Here is a 23124-nt window from a genome sequence, read left to right as displayed (position 1 = left end):
TTGCAGAAAGTTTAGTATGAAGGCTAGAGGAGCAAGATTTGGTTTGGGTTTTCTTGTGGTGTTTATTATCTTCCACAAAAAAATTCAGTTAATCTTTTAGGAGGTTCTTTATGTCTTCTACCTCTGCTGATGTTTATAGGAAAGATATATTGCTATTTCTCCCCCGCTCCTGACTAATGGCTTAGCAGCTTTGCTGCGATGTCCCCCAGTCAGTGGAGAGGGTTTCAGTTCAGAGAACGGAGATGCTACGGGATAGTAAGTGCTCATGTATTCAGTGCAGACTCAGTGAGGAATTCTGCAATGGTGGCCTCCTTCTTCAGAATGCTCCTTGGACTAGGAGCCATAGACCTACGGCGTATACGGTACTTTGACAAATTGCAAAAAAAGAACCCAATTAAAAGTACTTTATTTTTTTTCAAATGAACTTTATTAAATAGCGATCCTATAACAGTACATAATATGTACATATTTGGTTTCCCCATAACAGCAACATCTTTTAGCACAGTATTTATGGTGACAGATGAAGAACTGACGGCAGATATCATGAGAAGCTCGCTAATATGCTTAAACAATGCTGCCCACATCCCCGGTTTCCGATTTATACCAAAAAATTTACGTAAGCCATAGGGAGAGAGACTGTGATAATATCAAGACCAAACAAAGCATAGGTCTGAATGTAGGTGGGTGACCGACTGTCCAAAAACAGCTCTCCATAACCTCCAAAATGGTGGCAATTTCCACAATTGTTTTTTTTCCCAAGATGATGAAGTTCAGCTCTGGAATACAAACTGCTACTCTAAAAAAAGACTGAGATAACCGGAAGCTACAGGAGTCCGTGGGCAGTGAATCCTTTCACACCAAAACTGGAAAGAAACAATCATTTTGGGTATTGTGGACTGTTCCACCATGAACATCTCCGTACTTCAAGACTCAAGACCCATGCGGCCCTGTCCTCAATAGCTTAATCATATGACTGACTTGATCACTGACCCCGAAACACTCTGTGCTGCTTCTATAACCTTGTATTTCGCACCGTTCCTTTGTCACACAACATTTTGATATGTTTCCTATCTCATGTAACCACATGAGTGGACCTCACCATCAAGATCATCGTAGTCCTCTCCCAAAATGTTCTATACTTCTAAATCCCCAGGTCCTTCCACTGTCTAGAATTTCCTACTTCCTACTTTACATCATGACTTTGCGTATGTCATACGATCTCATCCAAACCTGTTACATAAGTGGTCAGTATCTACCATGAGGAGTCCACCAGTGACGTGATCTTCCACTTATCAGCAGTCCCCTTGTCCTATACCCTTGTCATCTACGAGCCTTGCTCTTGCTAATGGTGGCCAAAAGCTCTTTCACTCCTCTTTGACTCCTTCACCTTGACCAATCTCTACCACGTTTAGAAGAGAGAAGGAGGACTAAGCCACCACAGGACACTTTTGGTGGCAACTTATGCCAAATAGGTTGGCATGTGCCTCTTTGAGAGTCCGAACATGCCCAATATGGACACCTTTACCTCGCCATGATTGAAGCTTCGATCTTCTTTGGATTAGATGGTGATTACATTACCACCACTCCCAACAAATTAGACAAGGACGTCAAAATAGACATTTTCATGGTCGTAAATTAAGGGCGGCACGATTGTCACGTTTATTTATTCCGACTGAGAGACGACTGCCTTTAGCGACAAGCAAAATAAATACTGAGGGAAGCGAGATATAGGAGAACAAGTCCCAAGTAAGTGCTAGAGACAAGCACTGAGAAATAGAGTCAAGGGTCCCTGCCAAAGGAGCTTACAATCTAGCACAAATAATATTAACATCAAAAACAGTCTATGTATGTCGAAGGAGATAATGATTGACTGAGGTTCCTTGTCCTGAGAACTTACATTCTAATTATGTAATATAGGATATATCCAAGCACAACAAGAGGAAGGGTGGAGATGATGAGGGACATGTCAAGTTCTGGATAACTTTGGCACAAGAAACATATCTCCACTCTCGTTCTCCATACTGGATTCAGCACAAATCTAATCCATGTCCAAAGGATAACGTGTCTACAGCCAAAATACATAATAATAACCCACAGAATGTTCCATAGGATATCCCAAAAGTCCCATAATTTTCATTATTAAGCAGGAAAGTATTAAAGGAACGTGTCCAAACAAATGAATGATACATCTCTTTCCAGAAGGTCCACCACATGGCCTGTTGGATGGTATATTCAGTGGTGACTAAGAAGAACCTGTTACGTAGAATATCATGTTTCCCGGATTTGTCCCGAAACCACGTTATTAGTTCTTGCTACATAATTTAGGAATGCTCTCATCATCCTGAGTAGTGGTACAACTTGATGGTTGTAGGCCTGGAGATGGATCTAACCTTTTTTAGTTTGAGGACCCTATTTTCTGGTCATCATTGGGAGTCCCCAAACATTAACCATGAGGAACCTCTAAGAAATGGTTCCTGCCCTGTGGAGCCTTCCATAGATCTTGGTCAGGGGTTCTTCCTAACAGCTACAGCTGTGTTTTGGAGCACCCTTGACCAAATACCAAGAAACACCATGGTTCTATAGAAGTCTGGTCGAGATACGATGCCCCATGGAGATGCAAGAACCTTAAGTAGCTTCAAGAAAGGTCTACTCAAGGAACCTCATCTTCTCTTGTAGCCAAAGGATTGTGTCACATGGTCGTGATGGTGGTGCAAAGTGACTGTAAATGGGTGAGACTTTATAGTCCTATTTCAAGTCTAGTAGGCGTGGAGCCGGCAAAGACTAACATGTAAGACTAACCACACGATGAAGTCCTCATGCTAGGTGGAGCATCACTTTATGTATAGTGTATAGCATAAGGTGGGATTATCTCATGTATGTTCTGAAACACTGGTCAAGGAGAAACCAACAATGTGAACATCCCACACCGGAAACAACTATACTTCTTCTCCATTGGAAGGTTCTTTGGAAGGTCCTTTGGAAGAAACATCATCCATGGTTTCACAGATATCCCACCAGAGCCTCAAAACAAAAGGGTTAATTTTCAGATACTACTTAAGATAGATGGATCCTGTTCATACCGTAAAGACCATTGACAGTTTTATTCTACATACAAAACTGAGTCAATCTCTAAGTACATTACATTATACATCTTGCATGAATCCTGATTTAGGTATCATACTCCAGAGCTGCAATCATAATTCTGCTGGTTGTCATTCGAAACACACTTGTTGGCAGACACAAGCAGCTTTTTTCTGTAAAACATTGCTGTATAGAGCTTAAGATAAAGACTAATTAATGTAATGTATGTACACAGTGCAGAATAGTGAGTGCAGCTCTGGAGTATAATACAGGATGTAACTCAGGATCAGTACAGGGTAAGTAATGCAATGTATATACACAGTGACTGCACCAGCAGAATAGTGAGTGCAGCTCTGGAGTATAATACAGGATAAGTAATGTATGTACACAGTGTACCAGCAGAATAGTGAGTGCAGCTCTGGAGTATAATACAGGATAAGTAATGTATGTACACAGTGTACCAGCATAATAGTGAGTGCAGCTCTGGAGTATAATACAGGATAAGTAATGTATGTACACAGTGTACCAGCAGAATAGTGAGCGCAGCTCTGGAGTATAATACAGGATAAGTAATGTAATGTATGTACACAGTGACTGTACCAGCAGAATAGTGAGTGCAGCTCTGGAGTATAATACAGGATAAGTAATGTATGTACACAGTGTACCAGCAGAATAGTGAGTGCAGCTCTGGAGTATAATACAGGATAAGTAATGTATGTACACAGTGACTGTACCAGCAGAATAGTGAGTGCAGCTCTGGAGTATAATACAGGATAAGTAATGTATGTACACAGTGTACCAGCATAATAGTGAGTGCAGCTCTGGAGTATAATACAGGATAAGTAATGTATGTACACAGTGTACCAGCAGAATAGTGAGCGCAGCTCTGGAGTATAATACAGGATGTAACTTAGGATCAGTACAGGATTAGTAATGTAATGTAAGTACACAGTGACTGTACCAGCAGAATAGTGAGCGCAGCTCTGGAGTATAATACAGGATGTAACTCAGGATAAGTAATGAATGGTCAGAGCAACTACATCAAAAGAATAGTGAGTGCAGCTCTGGGGTAAAACCTTGTGTAGCTCAGGATTGGTATATGATAGGCAATGTATGTACACAGTGAATCCACCAGCAGAATAGTGAGTGCAGCTCTGGAGTAAAACCTTGTGTAGCTGAGGATCAGTATATGATAGACAATGTATGTACACAGTGAATCCACCAGCAGAATAGTGAGTGCAGCTCTGGAGTGTAAAAGAGGTTGGAATTCAAGAACAGTAAGGAATAACTAATGAAATGGATTTGCTTTTCTGTAGATTCATTCTATATGTAACTTTACATTGATGAACATGCTTTTAAAGTATGAAGCTGTGAAGACCCCTGACTCGCTCCTGTGAGTACCCTGTGTCCCTATGATAATACGGATATTGTAGATACGGACTCTCTGTTCTGATCCTATGTATAACATACATCCTTACTATTCACAGTCGAGAGTATATTATGGCTATAAGACATATCTGTAAATTATAGGATGCAGCTTCTGTTTCAACAGAAACAAATAGATATATATATATACAGCAGCGACGTGTAAATCATAGACAGGAACCATCCGCATTACAGTATAGGATTCTAATAAATTAACATATATGTGACACGGTTCGTTGTCTCAGAGGGCAGGGGGAGGCCATGTTCAAGTAAACCTCAATGGACATATAAGATATAAGATACAGAGTCTGAGTAATGTCCACCTGGACACCACATTCATCCTTGAAAGCCACTTATGTACGTCTTCTAGTCACACAAGTGTCTACATTGGCCGGAGGTTGGGGTTGGTGGTTCAGCAGAAGACTGGCTATATCTTATGAGATGCATTAAGGTGGACTCGGAATGAATATGGGATGTTGGAGAACTTCACTTGAAGGTCATTGTCAGTGATCTCATCTATCTCAGTTCTAGATTCTCAGTTCTAGATTCTCAGCTATAATTGGCCAGGAGACATTCAGGTCTGGTCTCCTTTGTGCTGTCACAGTCCTCGCCTTATGGGGCCCATAATTTGTGCATCACAGACAATCTATATTCCACTTCTTGGCATTGAAGTTCCTGAAATCTCCCACCAAAATTCTGGAGGCAATTCTCGAGATCCAGGACCTTGTATCAGTCTGGGGTGAAGCATTAGCAAAAGCTTCTTCTGCAGTGTATAACAGCAAGATGGATTTGCAGGAGATGTTGAAGCTTTCAGGTTTGGTCTTTGGAATCCTTGGCTGCATGTACTACTGCAAAATGTCTAAGTATACCGGCGGGGCTTTGACAAGGGCTTGAAGCTTGCGGTGGATTTCCTTAATGTTGAGCCTCTGCTGAGGTTCTCTCTGCCAGCAGCCTTGCATAATGGTGTAAACTTCCGTGGGGCAGGTTCTTGGTCTTTCAAGTTCTCGTCCTTGAGTGATGCATTCGATGGCCTAAGGAGGAAAGAAGTTGAAATCAATGACATGAAAGACTACGGAACGATTGGTGAACCAGGTCCCAGAAGATCTTAATAGGCGGCCCTAATTCTCAGCATTGTCTCCTATGGTGGAAATGTAGGAGCAAGGTTGGCCATACACATTAGATGTTGGCCAAAACAACCAATTTCGGCAGTAAGTGACTACCAGACTCCTTGATCACTGGCTTACCTCTCGTGAGAAGAAAAGGATTGGGTATCTTCAGAATCAATATGACTGACCCTTCTTTCTCCCGACCTCTACCGTCATAGAAGAGTCCGGACAGTGTCACCCACATTAGTTGGTAACCCAGTCAAGAGTCCTGACTCATCTATGATGGCAGAAGTCGGGAGAAAGAAGGGTCAGTCATATTGATTTTGGAGATACCCAATCCTTTTCTTCTCACGAGGTAAGCCACTGCTCAAGGAGTCTGGTAGTCACTTACTGCCATACTGGGAGTGTCAGGAAAAATGGCGGATAGCCAAACAAGTGTATGGCCGACAACTATAATCAGTGGATGGCCATAGTAATATCTATCTATCTATCTATCTATCTATCTATCTATCTATCTATCTATCTATCTATCTATCTATCTATCTATCTATCTATCTCCTATCTATCTATCTCCTATCTATCTATCTCCTATCTATCTATTTCCTATCTATTTCCCTCTCATATCTATCTCTCATATCTATCTCTCATATCTATCTCTCATATCTATCGATATTTTCATATGTATATTCCACCTGCCGGTCTTAGTCTAGACATAGTGCGTCGGTATAATGAGGTAACTGCTTCTACCTCGCTGTAACTTAACATCACAAGTACCTGTAAATACAATTACATGTCAAGGATAAATAATGTTGTGTTTGTAAATGTTCCCCATGTCTCTGCCAAGACGCCTTGGGCTTGAAGTAACCTAATCCCTCTTGATGTAGTAAAGAGCCACTTATCTGGGTGTCTCCTGAGTTCATTAAGTTCTCCAATTCCTGAGGAGGTCACTTACAGGACCCACAGGGCATCACAATTACATTACCCCCGTCCAGCACTGGAAAAAAATTAAAATCAGATTCTTCTTTCTTGATATTAATTTATTTATTCGGAAAAGCTTTCTTGGCATCAGTCAGAAGACTTGTGAGGGCCAAGAGGAACCTTCCAGTGCCCAGATAGACCCTGAGCTCAAGGTGATTTATTACCCCAGATTATCACATCTTAAAGGGGGGCTCTGCTGTGCCGTAAATAAAGCTTATCCATTGTATAATGGAAAGTTCTACAATTTTCTACTATACTTTGTTCCATTTTATACAGCCCCTATACACACGCATGCTCAGCTCTGAATGGGAAATAGGGAGAACGCCTCTGCTAGACACCAATGGTGGTGGCGTACCTACACGTGACCTAAAGGATCGGGGGATGAGATCCACCAGCCGGACATCTGTATCACATAACAGGTGGAAAAAACTGGTTTTATTTAACACAACAGCGCTCAGTATTGTACCTCCGTATTAGAAAGCTGGTACCATGGCTGCTTCCCGTAGGTGAAGATCTCCCATAGGACCACCCCGAAGCTCCAAATGTCGCTCTCCGTGGTGAATTTACGATACAAGATGCTCTCAGGTGGCATCCAGCGGATGGGCAGCATCGTCCGACCGCCCACCTGTGAGGACAGAACAGACAGATACGTTATAAGAGGAGTTTCCAACTTGTTATTGTGGTAGTGTGAAGAAGTAGGGTTGTCACAGCTCCTCCCACTTACATAATATGATAATATATACAGCTTAGGTTGTCACAGCTCCTCCCACTTACATAATATGATAATATATACAGCTTAGGTTGTCACAGCTCCTCCCACTTACATAATATGATAATATATACAGCTTAGGTTGTCACAGCTCCTCCTCCTCCGCTTATTATGATAGCATGAACACAGTGGCGTAACTAGGAATGGCGGGGCCCTGTGGTGAACTTTTGACATGGGGCCTCCCCCTCCCTCCCTGACCGATGCAGAAGACCCCGCATTCCTGCACACAGTATTATGCCCCATAGTGGCCCCTGCACACAGTATTATGTCCCATAGTGGCCCCTACACACAGTATTATCCCCCATAGTGGCCCCTGTATACAGTATTATGCCCCATAGTGACCCCTGCACACAGTATTATGTCCCCATAGTGGTCCCTGCACACAGTATTATGTCCCTCAGTGGCCCCTGCACACAGTATTATGCCCCATAGTGGCCTCTGCACACAGTATTATGCCCCATAGTGGCCTCTGCACACAGTATTATGCCCCATAGTGGCCTCTGCACACAGTATTATGTCCCATAGTGGCCCCTGCACACAGTATTATGCCCCATAGAGGCCCCTGCACACAGTATTATGCTCCATAGTGGCCCCTGCACACAGTATTATGCCCCATAGTGGCCCCTGCACACACTATTATGCTCCATAGTGGCCCCTGCACGCAGTATTATCCCTCATAGTGGCCCCTGCACACACTGTTATGCCCCATAGTGGCCCTTGCACACAGTATTATGTCCCATAGTGGCCCCTGCACCTGCAGTATTATGCCCCAGTGTGCACACCCATGAACAATTATTACACTCTGGGGTCTTTTCAGGCCCCATAGTATGATAATCAGAGACCGAGAGGGGATACAAACAAAAAACATTGTTACTTACCTTTCCCTGTCTTCACTGCACGCCTCGGTGGTGTCGGCCATCTTCAATGACGTCCAGGACATCACACGACCCGGGACGCAGGCCCCGGTCATGTGACGTCAAGAACATCACAGAAGTAGGCCCAAAGCCTGCCCGGAAAGTGAAGTAACAGTGTTTTTTTTTCTGTTCCCTTACCTCTCCTGGGCCTCCGATCATTATACTCGGGGGTCTGAAAAGATCCCTGAGTATAATAATAGTCTATGTGGGGTCTGCGGTGTCACTTACCGATCCCGGCCCCTGCCAGGATTGGTAAGTAAATAGGGCCAGTTACTCCAGCGGGTAACGGCCTAATATGGAAAAAAAAAAACAGCGGTAGCAGCAGTCGCCGGGCCCCCTAATGTTTCGGGCCCTGTGGCAGCTTCTATCCTGGTAGTTACGCCCCTGCATGAACAGTTTATGTTGTCACGGTAAACCCATCTTGCCTATTGATATGGGTAATGGACATTACTGCCTCTCCTTGCAGAGACCACCATTTGACTTAGGGAGACTCATAGACACAATGCTCTCTGGGAAAAGTTATGCAAATGACCTCTCCTGCAGGCTGAGGAACCGGCCTCTCTAGTGACACCTACAGGAGGTATCTACATCCTCAAGAGAGGTGATTTCTTTCCTTTGAGAACCAGGTCCTAGGTAATGCAGTACAGGTAGCTCTGGTGCAGAGCTCCCCCTAGAGGAGGCATCATTATTTATTAATTCCGATGCTTCTCACAATTACCAGCACTACTTAACAGTAATTTATTGATCCTATTAAAAAGCTGGAGTTGCGATGCACATCCCAGATCCCCCAATTTTCCCCTCTGTTCCTTTCCCTGGATTTTTCCGTTCACTAAGTGATTTTCTTGCCTTCCCATCATAGGCCTGCATTAAATATGAATACGTCTCTAACAAAGAGACAACTGCAGAGCACTAAAAGGGAAAGAAAGAGGCTCGGGCAATTCACCATGTCACAGGTTCAAATCCCACTAGAGCCCTTGAAGACGATGAAGATGGATGGGGTCTCCTGACTGCACCCAGGACTTGGCAGGTGCTTAAGGTTCACGTGGACAATAAAATCTCCCCCTGGACCGGCGCCATCTCCAGAGCATGGCATAGAAATGTGTGATGGTATCGGCTACTGGCAAATGCATTGGCTTTTTATTAGGATTACCTGATTTAATAGGGCTTTTCCAGTGCTGTGAGCGATTTATGGGGAGTACAGGCTGACGCAGATGGGGAGGGATTTGGTGCGGCGTTGTCTCATTAATCTCCTGGGTATCTGCAGCCTTGAGGATATGCAGATTATAACTTAAAGTTCTCGTAGCTGTAGGCCAAGTACTTGAGGGTATGTAAAGGTGACGGGACTCGTAGCCTAAATGTTAACCCAAAAACGGCCACAAGGGAGCATTACTGTACATATAATATACAGCTTAGGATCCCTTAGATGGAAGACCCTACTAAATCTTGTGGTGCCCTCAAACCTTCTAACCCCAACAATAAACTCTGTCTCAGATGTTCTCTTCTTACCCGGTAATAGTCGGTGCTATAGATATCTCGGGACATCCCGAAATCACCGATTTTGACAACCAAATTGTTCCCCACAAGGCAGTTTCTTGTAGCAAGATCCCGGTGGACAAAGTGCAGAGATGCCAGGTAAACCATGCCCGAGGCGATCTGGGAGGCAATCTGTAACATCTGGGTCAGGTTGAGCTGTCCAAATGGTTGTCCATTGCCATTATCTAGAATCTTGGCGTCTGGTCCATGGGATCTGTGCAAAAGATGAAGGGAATTATATATATATATATATATATATATATATATATATATATATATATATATTTATATCATAAAGGCTTTGGTAGTCTATGTGCTAACTGGCCAATAGAAAAGCTAATCATTATGTATGCTACAGTATAGGGGTAATACACACAGTGATGTCACAGTACAGGGATAATACACACAGTGATGTCACAGTACAGAGATAATACACACAGTGATGTCACAGTACAGGGATAATACACACAGTGATGTCACAGTACAGGATAATACACACAGTGATGTCACAGTACAGGGATAATACACACAGTGATGTCACAGTACAGAGATAATAAACAGTGATGTCACAGTACAGGGATAATACACACAGTGATGTCACAGTACAGGGATAATACACACAGTGATGTCACAGTACAGAGATAATACACACAGTGATGTCACAGTACAGGGATAATACACACAGTGATGTCACAGTACAGGATAATACACACAGTGATGTCACAGTACAGGGATAATACACACAGTGATGTCACAGTACAGAGATAATAAACAGTGATGTCACAGTACAGGGATAATACACACAGTGATGTCACAGTACAGGGATAATACACACAGTGATGTCACAGTACAGGATAATACACACAGTGATGTCACAGTACAGGATAATACACACAGTGATGTCACAGTACAGGGATAATACACACAGTGATGTCACAGTACAGGGATAATACACACAGTGATGTCACAGTACAGAGATAATACACACAGTGATGTCACAGTACAGGGATAATACACACAGTGATGTCACAGTACAGGGATAATACACACAGTGATGTCACAGTACAGGATAATACACACAGTGATGTCACAGTACAGGGATAATACACACAGTGATGTCACAGTACAGGGATAATACACACAGTGATGTCACAGTACAGAGATAATACACACAGTGATGTCACAGTACAGAGATAATACACACAGTGATGTCACAGTACAGGGATAATACACACAGTGATGTCACAGTACAGGATAATACACACAGTGATGTCACAGTACAGGATAATACACACAGTGATGTCACAGTACAGAGATAATACACACAGTGATGTCACAGTACAGAGATAATACACACAGTGATGTCACAGTACAGAGATAATACACACAGTGATGTCACAGTACAGGATAATACACACAGTGATGTCACAGTACAGGGATAATACACACAGTGATGTCACAGTACAGAGATAATACACACAGTGATGTCACAGTACAGAGATAATACACACAGTGATGTCACAGTACAGAGATAATATACACAGTGATGTCACAGTACAGAGATAATACACACAATGATGTCACAGTACAGAGATAATACACACAGTGATGTCACAGTACAGGGATAATACACACAGTGATGACACAGTACAGGATAATACACACAGTGATGTCACAGTACAGGGATAATACACACAGTGATGTCACAGTACAGAGATAATACACACAGTGATGTCACAGTACAGGGATAATACACACAGTGATGTCACAGTACAGGATAATACACACAGTGATGTCACAGTACAGGGATAATACACACAGTGATGTCACAGTACAGAGATAATATACACAGTGATGTCACAGTACAGAGATAATACACACAGTGATGTCACAGTACAGAGATAATACACACAGTGATGTCACAGTACAGGGATAATACACACAGTGATGTCACAGTACAGGATAATACACACAGTGATGTCACTGTACAGGGATAATACACACAGTGATGTCACAGTACAGAGATAATACACACAGTGATGTCACAGTACAGGGATAATACACACAGTGATGTCACAGTACAGGATAATACACACAGTGATGTCACAGTACAGGGATAATACACACAGTGATGTCACAGTACAGGGATAATACACACAGTGATGTCACAGTACAGGATAATACACACAGTGATGTCACAGTACAGGGATAATACACACAGTGATGTCACAGTACATAGATAATACACACAGTGATGTCACAGTACAGAGATAATACACACAGTGATGTCACAGTACAGAGATAATACACACAGTGATGTCACAGTACAGGGATAATACACACAGTGATGTCACAGTACAGGATAATACACACAGTGATGTCACAGTACATTGATAATACACACAGTGATGTCACAGTACAGGATAATACACACAGTGATGTCACAGTACATAGATAATACACACAGTGATGTCACAGTACAGAGATAATACACACAGGGATGTCACAGTACATAGATAATACACACAGTGATGTCACAGTACAGGATAATACACACAGTGATGTCACAGTACATTGATAATACACACAGTGATGTCACAGTACAGGGATAATACACACAGTGATGTCACAGTACAGGGATAATACACACAGTGATGTCACAGTACAGGATAATACACACAGTGATGTCACAGTACAGGGATAATACACACAGTGATGTCACAGTACAGAGATAATACACACAGTGATGTCACAGTACAGGGATAATACACACAGTGATGTCACAGTACAGAGATAATACACACAGTGATGTCACAGTACAGGGATAATACACACAGTGATGTCACAGTACAGAGATAATACACACAGTGATGTCACAGTACAGGGATAATACGTACAGTGATGTCACAGTACAGGATAATACACACAGTGATGTCACAGTACAGGATAATACACACAGTGATGTCACAGTACAGGATAATACACACAGTGATGTCACAGTACAGGGATAATACACACAGTGATGTCACAGTACAGGGATACTACACACAGTGATGTCACAGTACAGGATAATACACACAGTGATGTCACAGTACAGAGATAATACACACAGTGATGTCACAGTACAGAGATAATACACACAGTGATGTCACAGTACAGGGATAATACACACAGTGATGTCACAGTACAGGATAATACACACAGTGATGTCACAGTACAGGGATAATACACACAGTGATGTCACAGTACATAGATAATACACACAGTGATGTCACAGTACAGAGATAATACACACAGGGATGTCACAGTACAGGATAATACACACAGTGATGTCACAGTACAGGATAATACACACAGTGATGTCACAGTACATTGATAATACACACAGTGATGTCACAGTACAGGATAATACACACAGTGATGTCACAGTACAGGGATAATACACACAGTGATGTCACAGTACAGGGATAATACACACAGTGATGTCACAGTACAGGGATAATACACACAGTGATGTCACAGTACAGGATAATACACACAGTGATGTCACAGTACAGGGATAATACACACAGTGATGTCACAGTACAGGGATAATACACACAGTGATGTCACAGTACAGGGATAATACACACAGTGATGTCACAATACAGGATAATACACACAGTGATGTCACAGTACAGGATAATACACACAGTGATGTCACAGTACAGGGATAATACACACAGTGATGTCACAGTACAGAGATAATACACACAGTGATGTCACAGTACAGGGATAATACACACAGTGATGTCACAGTACAGAGATAATACACACAGTGATGTCACAGTACAGGGATAATACACACAGTGATGTCACAGTACAGAGATAATACACACAGTGATGTCACAGTACAGGGATAATACGTACAGTGATGTCACAGTACAGGATAATACACACAGTGATGTCACAGTACAGGATAATACACACAGTGATGTCACAGTACAGGATAATACACACAGTGATGTCACAGTACAGGGATAATACACACAGTGATGTCACAGTACAGAGATAATACACACAGTGATGTCACAGTACAGGGATAATACACACAGTGATGTCACAGTACAGGATAATACACACAGTGATGTCACAGTACATTGATAATACACACAGTGATGTCACAGTACAGGGATAATACACACAGTGATGTCACAGTACAGGGATAATACACACAGTGATGTCACAGTACAGGATAATACACACAGTGATGTCACAGTACAGGGATAATACACACAGTGATGTCACAGTACATAGATAATACACACAGTGATGTCACAGTACAGAGATAATACACACAGTGATGTCACAGTACAGAGATAATACACACAGTGATGTCACAGTACAGAGATAATACACACAGTGATGTCACAGTACAGAGATAATACACACAGTGATGTCACAGTACAGGGATAATACACACAGTGATGTCACAGTACAGGATAATACACACAGTGATGTCACAGTACATTGATAATACACACAGTGATGTCACATTACAGGATAATACACACAGTGATGTCACAGTACATAGATAATACACACAGTGATGTCACAGTACAGAGATAATACACACAGGGATGTCACAGTACATAGATAATACACACAGTGATGTCACAGTACATTGATAATACACACAGTGATGTCACAGTACAGGGATAATACACACAGTGATGTCACAGTACAGGGATAATACACACAGTGATGTCACAGTACAGGATAATACACACAGTGATGTCACAGTACAGGGATAATACACACAGTGATGTCACAGTACAGAGATAATACACACAGTGATGTCACAGTACAGGGATAATACACACAGTGATGTCACAGTACAGAGATAATACACACAGTGATGTCACAGTACAGGGATAATACACACAGTGATGTCACAGTACAGAGATAATACACACAGTGATGTCACAGTACAGGGATAATACGTACAGTGATGTCACAGTACAGGATAATACACACAGTGATGTCACAGTACAGGATAATACACACAGTGATGTCACAGTACAGGATAATACACACAGTGATGTCACAGTACAGGGATAATACACACAGTGATGTCACAGTACAGGGATACTACACACAGTGATGTCACAGTACAGGATAATACACACAGTGATGTCACAGTACAGAGATAATACACACAGTGATGTCACAGTACAGAGATAATACACACAGTGATGTCACAGTACAGGGATAATACACACAGTGATGTCACAGTACAGGATAATACACACAGTGATGTCACAGTACAGGGATAATACACACAGTGATGTCACAGTACATAGATAATACACACAGTGATGTCACAGTACATAGATAATACACACAGTGATGTCACAGTACATAGATAATACACACAGGGATGTCACAGTACAGGATAATACACACAGTGATGTCACAGTACAGGATAATACACACAGTGATGTCACAGTACATTGATAATACACACAGTGATGTCACAGTACAGAGATAATACACACAGTGATGTCACAGTACAGGGATAATACACACAGTGATGTCACAGTACAGGGATAATACACACAGTGATGTCACAGTACAGGGATAATACACACAGTGATGTCACAGTACAGGATAATACACACAGTGATGTCACAGTACAGGGATAATACACACAGTGATGTCACAGTACAGGGATAATACACACAGTGATGTCACAGTACAGGGATAATACACACAGTGATGTCACAATACAGGATAATACACACAGTGATGTCACAGTACAGGATAATACACACAGTGATGTCACAGTACAGGGATAATACACACAGTGATGTCACAGTACAGAGATAATACACACAGTGATGTCACAGTACAGGGATAATACACACAGTGATGTCACAGTACAGAGATAATACACACAGTGATGTCACAGTACAGGGATAATACACACAGTGATGTCACAGTACAGAGATAATACACACAGTGATGTCACAGTACAGGGATAATACGTACAGTGATGTCACAGTACAGGATAATACACACAGTGATGTCACAGTACAGGATAATACACACAGTGATGTCACAGTACAGGATAATACACACAGTGATGTCACAGTACAGGGATAATACACACAGTGATGTCACAGTACAGGGATACTACACACAGTGATGTCACAGTACAGGATAATACACACAGTGATGTCACAGTACAGAGATAATACACACAGTGATGTCACAGTACAGAGATAATACACACAGTGATGTCACAGTACAGAGATAATACACACAGTGATGTCACAGTACAGAGATAATACACACAGTGACATCATAGTGCACGGATGATATACACAATGATAGTACAGATGTCACAGTACATAGATAATGAGTAAATGATGTCATAGAACAGTAATAATGCAGACTGTGATCTAGATATAGGATTACTATTGATCTATTTAGCTCAATGATTATCTAGATTTGATACAGTTGCTATGATCCCTCAGTTGTGTCTTCAAGGCTTTTGCGCTACCTGTGAGAACGTTACCAGTCACTGACAGCAAACAGAGATCTCGAAAAAGCTTTTGCACATAACATTGGGATCCATTGTCTTACACTATAGACCATTGACCTCCAGGTCCTCCAGCTACAATGCACTATGGGGATAACCATGTTCCTACTCCTATTAGGACCGTTTCGGAGAGATGTGATTAGAGAGCTGCGGCCCCTGACAAGATACATTTCTCAGTCCCAGTGTAACAATAACCATAAAACACGGTGTCTCTGCGATCTCCCCATCAGTACCCGGACACGGTACAACGCCACTGGCAGCCCATCGTCTATGTCTAATACCTACGGGACCAATCAAAAAGTCTCTGTTTATTTCAACTGATGGGCAATCTCCTTCTATTTAAGCCTCTCAGACAGATAATCTAATCAATATTGCAGAGAGGAGTGCATTAGCTGGAGCGATGGCAGCCGGAGAGAGGCAGATCCACCAGTATAATGGCAGCTCGCTGGTGGGAGGGGGGCAAAGTGTCGGCAGAAGGGAAGCTGTAAAAATCACAATGGAAATAGGGAGCGGGTCTAAGCCTTTATCGCTAGGTGGGACCTTCAAGTTGTCAAACTCCAAGAATTGACCAAAAAGTGCTAATATGTAGGTTGGATCAAATAACAAATGGACAATTCCTTTAAGGAGGACCTTTCACCACCTCCACCAATTCCAACTCCATCCTCCAGTTCCACTCTACTGATTCCAGTTTTTTTTCTGTAGCCCCACCATCCTTCAGCAATCAATGCTATTCATTTAAGCACCCAATACGCTAGCTAGATACTGTCAAGTGGGTGGTCCAAGACTGTCTGCTCCAGCTCTGGGCCCACCCTCTTGACAGCCTCCTTAGGGTGGTGAAACGAATGGCGCTGATTTTTCAGGAATGGTGAGGTCTAGAGAAAAAAAATCCAACTGTGCCGGAATCAGTGGCATAACATCTAATGAAGGATGCAAAGAGTTGGTGGAGATGGTGAAAGGTCCTCTTTAAATTTGATAGTCTGGAGTTGATTCCTTCTAAGACTTCGATTTTGGCCATAAAACAGGTTGCCCAGTTACACATCATTATCGTTTTCGCAACCATTAAAATGTGGGCATGTTACCGCAACTGCAAATTGATGGTTGCAAAAAAACCCCCAAACCTCGTAAATTTTTGATTCCATCATGGTATCTCGTGAACCACGACTCAACTCAATCACTTTCATTAGGTATGATGAAGGCAACCTCTGGCCGGGTGATGAGTGTGACAACTCAAGTCATTGCATAGTCAGAGCCTAAAACAGAAGTAAATCCAATTTCTCACCAATGGACGGACATCAAAACCAAATGGTTGGGATGTTCTTTGAAGATGCTTGAGAATCATTCCGAGACCTGAACTTATGAACCCTCGTCTTCAAACCAACTCATTTGAGATCACCAAAGCCCTAGAGGACTCTTTTTCTTCTCAAAGGACCATCTACCACCCAGGCAACAGAACCCCATGCCCAACTGAAGTTAATCCAAAGCCTTGTCAACATTTTTATCCCACCCATTATCTTAATCCCCCTACTATTTCACTACACCCAGGCTCAGAATATGGTTGGTCATGGACTGCTTTATCTCCATCTTGGGTAGGTTGAAATCCAAAGCCCCTTCCTTCCCAGACATAACGGAAAAAGTTCTGAGGCCTTCAAATACATTGGATAGCCAAGTAAGCCTGCCGAAATTGGAGGGTATGGCAGATATTTATCATAAGACAAACTCTTCGTGATCTTGAAGGCAACTGACCTGAGGAAGCGGTTGAGATCTCCATGTTTCATGTACTCGAACACCATGATGAGGGGCTCCCCGTCTGTGCAGACGCCGTAAAACTTCACAATGTGTTCATGTTGAAGGACTGTAAGAAGTTCGGCTTCACGCTGGAAGTCTTGGCGAGCCGCCTCGGTAGCTTCTTTAAGAGCCTGAATTTATCGAAAAAAAGAGAAGTTATTCAACAGTGGTAAGGAACATCATGGGGGAAGGGGTACTGAGCTTCTGTGGCAATCTTAGAGAGGTTGTACAGTTTTGGTGGCCACTTTTCTATAATCTTTCTTATCCCCTTATTGTCCAGTATGAAGAAGGATTCTTGCTGTATAGAGCCATTAGCGCCCCTCATATACACAGATGGCCACGGGGTTTAGGTCACCAGGGATAAGGGAAAGGTCAAACACAACAACAATGTCTTATCCAGTAGGGTCATTAATGTGACCCAACCCAGGTTCAGGATCTCCTCCTCCATATTACCTTCACAGCTACTAGAGTCTTCTCTTCATCTGAGTTGAGATTGTAGCACTCAGCCAAATAGACCTTCCCGAAGGCGCCTTCTCCCAACTCCCACTTGGGCACAATATCTCTCCTCTTGATGTGTTGTACACCTGAAAGATTGAAGATATTTGCTTTATTCTTCTGTTCCCCGAGTATCAGCGTGTCATTATCCTGTACCCCAAGTGTCAGCCTGTCATTATCCTGTACCCCAAGTATCAGCCTGACATTATCCTGTACCCCAAGTATCAGTCTGTCATTAACCTGTACCCCAAGTATCAGCCTGTCATTGTCCTGTACCCCAAGTATCAGCCTGTCATTGTCCTGTACCCCAAGTATCAGCCTGTCATTATCCTGTACCCCAAGTATCAGCCTGTCATTATCCTGTACCCCAAGTATCAGCCTGTCATTATCCTGTACCCCAAGTATCAGCCTGTCATTAACCTGTACCCCAAGTGTCAGCCTGTCATTATCCTGTACCCCAAGTGTCAGCCTGTCATTATCCTGTACCCCAAGTATCAGCCTGTCATTATCCTGTACCCCAAGTATCAGCCTGTCATTATCCTGTACCCCAAGTATCAGCCTGTCATTGTCCTGTACCCCAAGTATCAGCCTGTCATTAACCTGTACCCCAAGTGTCAGTGTCATTATCCTGTACCCCAAGTGTCAGCCTGTCATTATCCTGTACCCCAAGTGTCAGCCTGTCATTATCCTGTACCCCAAGTGTCAGTGTCATTATCCTGTACCCCAAGTATCAGCCTGTCATTATCCTGTACCCCAAGTGTCAGTGTCATTATCCTGTACCCCAAGTATCAGCCTGTCATTATCCTGTACCCCAAGTGTCAGTGTCATTATTCTGTACCCCAAGTATCAGCCTGTCATTATCCTGTACCCCAAGTATCAGCCTGTCATTATCCTGTACCCCAAGTGTCAGTGTCATTATCCTGTACCCCAAGTATCAGCCTGTCATTATCCTGTACCCCAAGTATCAGCCTGTCATTATCCTGTACCCCAAGTATCAGCCTGTCATTATCCTGTACCCCAAGTGTCAGTCTCTCTTTCCCCTCTATCCCAGGTGTAAACCATACATGTTCTCTATAGATACTTGTACACAACCATCTTACAGGCGTCACAGAAGTATTGTGGGTTCTCAATAAAGTTGTGCTTATTCCCGTCCAACTTTCCTTCAGCAGAGGTGAGTGGGCTGCCGAAATTCATGAAGTGCAAAGACATGGCCAAGTCATCTTCCTGTGCCAAAACTGCCGCCCCTAAAAAACAGTAAGATGTACTGAATATTATTATTATTCTTGTTTACATACTCAGGAGACGACTTACATTCATCTCGTATTTCTCACAGCTGGGGGTTTGTTACAATAGATTCCGCTCCAGACAATGCTCTGTGAGCCTGATCTCCGAAATGTGAAAAAAAATACTGATTCATTGTAACAAACTATCCGTTCATTGACAGTAAGCAGTGATCCGAAATACAAAATATTTGAGAAAATTTAGCAAAAATTTACATAAAGCCAGACTACTCCTTTATATTGTTTGCTATGGGGTTCTAGAATCCTGTGCTGAGTATCCTGTGATATTACTGGCACCCCTATAGACCTCGTCCCCTATAGACCTCATCCCCTATAGACCTCGTCCCCTATAGACCTCATCCCCTATAGACCTCGTCCCCTATAGACCTCATCCCCTATAGACCTCGTCCCCTATAGACCTCGGCGGCCTCTCAGTACAGGCCCTAATGGAGACCGCTGGCTATACGAGGCCTCTGGCCACACAATTTTTCCATTTTTCCACGGTAGCTCTGTAATGTGAGCCGGGATCCTGAAGGAGATCAAATCAATAGATCTTTAGGACGGAAGGAAAAGAAGCCATAATGTCATATAATGGTCACAGGATTACATTATAAATATCTATATGTCTATATATGTGCTATTACATTCATTATACGGCCACTATCCTGAAACTATTTCCTCTGTAGTAGAAGATATATATATATCCATGTACAGTATGTGGCCAAAGCACCAAAACCTGCAACAAAAACACTGCAACGAGGAGAAGGTCTGATTCCTGTATCAACCAATCATAGCTCAGCTTTGGTCACATGAACTGCTGACATCACATATATTTTATAGTAATAATGACATCACTACTCACTCAGTATGTTGTTGTTTATCCTGATGACATCTACTCTCTACTTGTAGTTTATAGTAATGACATCACTACTCTCTATATATTGCAGATTATAGTAATGACTAGAGATGAGCGAACAGTGAAATGTTCGAAGGTCGATTCGAGTAGCCGCTCAATACTGGACTGTTTGATCGAACATCGAACCCCATTATAGTCTATGGGGAATAAATACTCGTTTAGGGGGAAACCAATGTTCGGCTCAGGAGAGTCACCAAGTCCACTATGACACCCCAGGAAATGATGCCAACACCTCGGGAATGCAACTGGGACAGCAGGGGAAGCATGTCTGGGGGCATCTAACATGCCCAAGTCACTGTATTACGTCGGGATCCCTGTCAGCTTGCGATATGCGCGAGCTGACTTTTTCCCATAGGAATGCATTGACCAGCGTTGATTGGCCGAATGCCATACAGAGTACAGCATTCGGCCAATCAACGCTGGTTCTGCCGGAAGCTCGTCTGTGAGGAGGCGGAGTCTAAGATCGGACCAGAATGGAGACTGCTGTGGACCGATTTTAGACTCCGCCTCCTCCAGCAGAACCAGCGTTGATTGGCTGAATGCTGTACTCTGTATGGCATTCGGCCAATCAAAGCTGGTCAATGCATTCCTATGCCGAGATGTAGCAGTGCTGGCCGTGCACTCAGCTCAGCTACACCAGAGATGTGAACCCTGCTGCACACTCAGCTCTGCTTCATCAGAGATGTAACAGAGCTGAGTGTGCACTGAACCCTGCTGCACGCTTAGTTCTGCTGCATCTCAGCAGAGCTGAGTGTGCATCAGGGTTCAGCACACACTCAGCTCTGCGTCATCTTCGGTGTAGCAGTGCTGAGCGCACGGCCAGCACTGCTACATCTCGGCATAGGAATGCATCGACCAGCGTTGATTGGCCGAATGCCATACAGAGTACAGCATTCGGCCAATCAACGCTGGTTCTGCCGGAGGAGGCGGAGTCTAAGATCGGTCCACAGCAGTCTCCATTCTGGTCTGATATTAGACTCCGCCTCCTCACGACGATCCTCTGGCGAACCAGCGTTGATTGGCCGAATGCTGTACTCTGTATGGCATTCGACCAATCAACGCTGGTCAATGCATTCCTATGGGAAAAAGTCATTTCCCACATATCACAAGCTGACAGGGATCCAGACCAGATAGAGCCCCAAAGAGCTGGGTGAGTGACATTCCCCCCTAAATAAAGGTAATCCCTAGCTAACCCTGCCTGTATATCTGTCCCTGTCTCACCGTCACATAGTTCACAGTCTCATATGAACTGAATATTAAATCCACTGTTCGTATAAATTAGAGGTCACCTGATTTCGGCAGCCAATTCCTTTTTCCGATTTTTTTTCGATGCCTCCGTTGTCGTAGTTCCTGTCCCACCTCCCCTGCACAGTTATTGGTGCAAAAAAAGTGCCAGGGAAGGTGTGGGGGGATACAATTTTTAGTGAGTTTGCCACCTGGTGTTCGACTCGAATCGAACATCTCGAACAGCCTGATATCCGATTGAACATGTACTCGATCGAACGCTGTTCGCTCATCTCTAGTAATGACATCACTATTCTCTTTAGATGTTGTACTTTATAGTGATGACATCACTAATCTTTCTACATGTTGTAGTTTATAATAAGAACATATCTACTCTCTAGATGTTGTAGCTTATAGTAAAGTCATGAATACTCTCTTACTACTGTATATTATACTACACTAGCTGGTACCTGCGACTTCGTCTGCGGTGATTGTAGCAGTGGGTATATACAAGCGCGGGTAAGGTTTTCGTACTGTGTATAAGATATGGGATATGAAATGTAACTTTGTATCTTGTTGTTGCTGTAATTCAGAGAATACGTGAGACTTTTGTGTTGAAGTTACTTTGTATTTGAGCTGCTATATATACAGTGTTGTGAGAAACTTTACATAGTGACTTTGGGACAGAGGTATTTGAAGTTAACCCTTTCCCGCCGATGGCATTTTTTGATTTTCGTTTTTGACTCCCCTCCTTCTAAACCCCATAACTTTTTTATTTCTCCGCTCCCAGAGCCATATGAGGTCTTCATTTTTGCAGGACAAATTTTTCTTCATGATGCCACCATTATTTATTCTATATAATGTACTGGGAAGCTGGAAAAAATTCAAAATGGGGTGGATTTCAAGAAAAAATGCATTTCTGCGACTTTCTTACGGGCTTTGGTTTTACGGCGTTCACTGTGCAACCAAAATGACATGTCCCCTGTATTCTGTGTTTCGTTACGATTCCGGGGATATCAAATTTATATGGTTTTA

At 42.8% G+C, this 23124-nt stretch overlaps 1 protein-coding gene across 1 annotated transcript in view; it reads right to left on the bottom strand.

The window, feature by feature from the left end:
• Positions 1 to 5225: 5225 nt before the first annotated feature.
• NTRK1 (neurotrophic receptor tyrosine kinase 1) overlaps positions 5226 to 23124 on the bottom strand; it is a 78051-nt gene continuing 60152 nt past the window's right edge. The window contains exons 12-17 of the mRNA XM_075283185.1: positions 19770 to 19913; positions 18628 to 18758; positions 18133 to 18305; positions 9780 to 10020; positions 7057 to 7215; positions 5226 to 5537 (exon numbers count right to left, since the gene is read on the bottom strand). Of these exons, the coding sequence (XP_075139286.1) occupies positions 5352 to 5537; positions 7057 to 7215; positions 9780 to 10020; positions 18133 to 18305; positions 18628 to 18758; positions 19770 to 19913 (1034 nt within the window). The 3' untranslated portion in view covers positions 5226 to 5351. The remainder of the gene's footprint in view (positions 5538 to 7056; positions 7216 to 9779; positions 10021 to 18132; positions 18306 to 18627; positions 18759 to 19769; positions 19914 to 23124) is intronic.

Source organism: Leptodactylus fuscus, chromosome 7 (assembly GCF_031893055.1).
Source record: "Leptodactylus fuscus isolate aLepFus1 chromosome 7, aLepFus1.hap2, whole genome shotgun sequence".
NCBI classification, from domain to species: Eukaryota; Metazoa; Chordata; class Amphibia; order Anura; family Leptodactylidae; genus Leptodactylus; species Leptodactylus fuscus.
The sequence above is the reverse complement of the archived record's forward strand: the minus strand, read 5'-3'. Positions and strand labels throughout refer to the sequence as shown.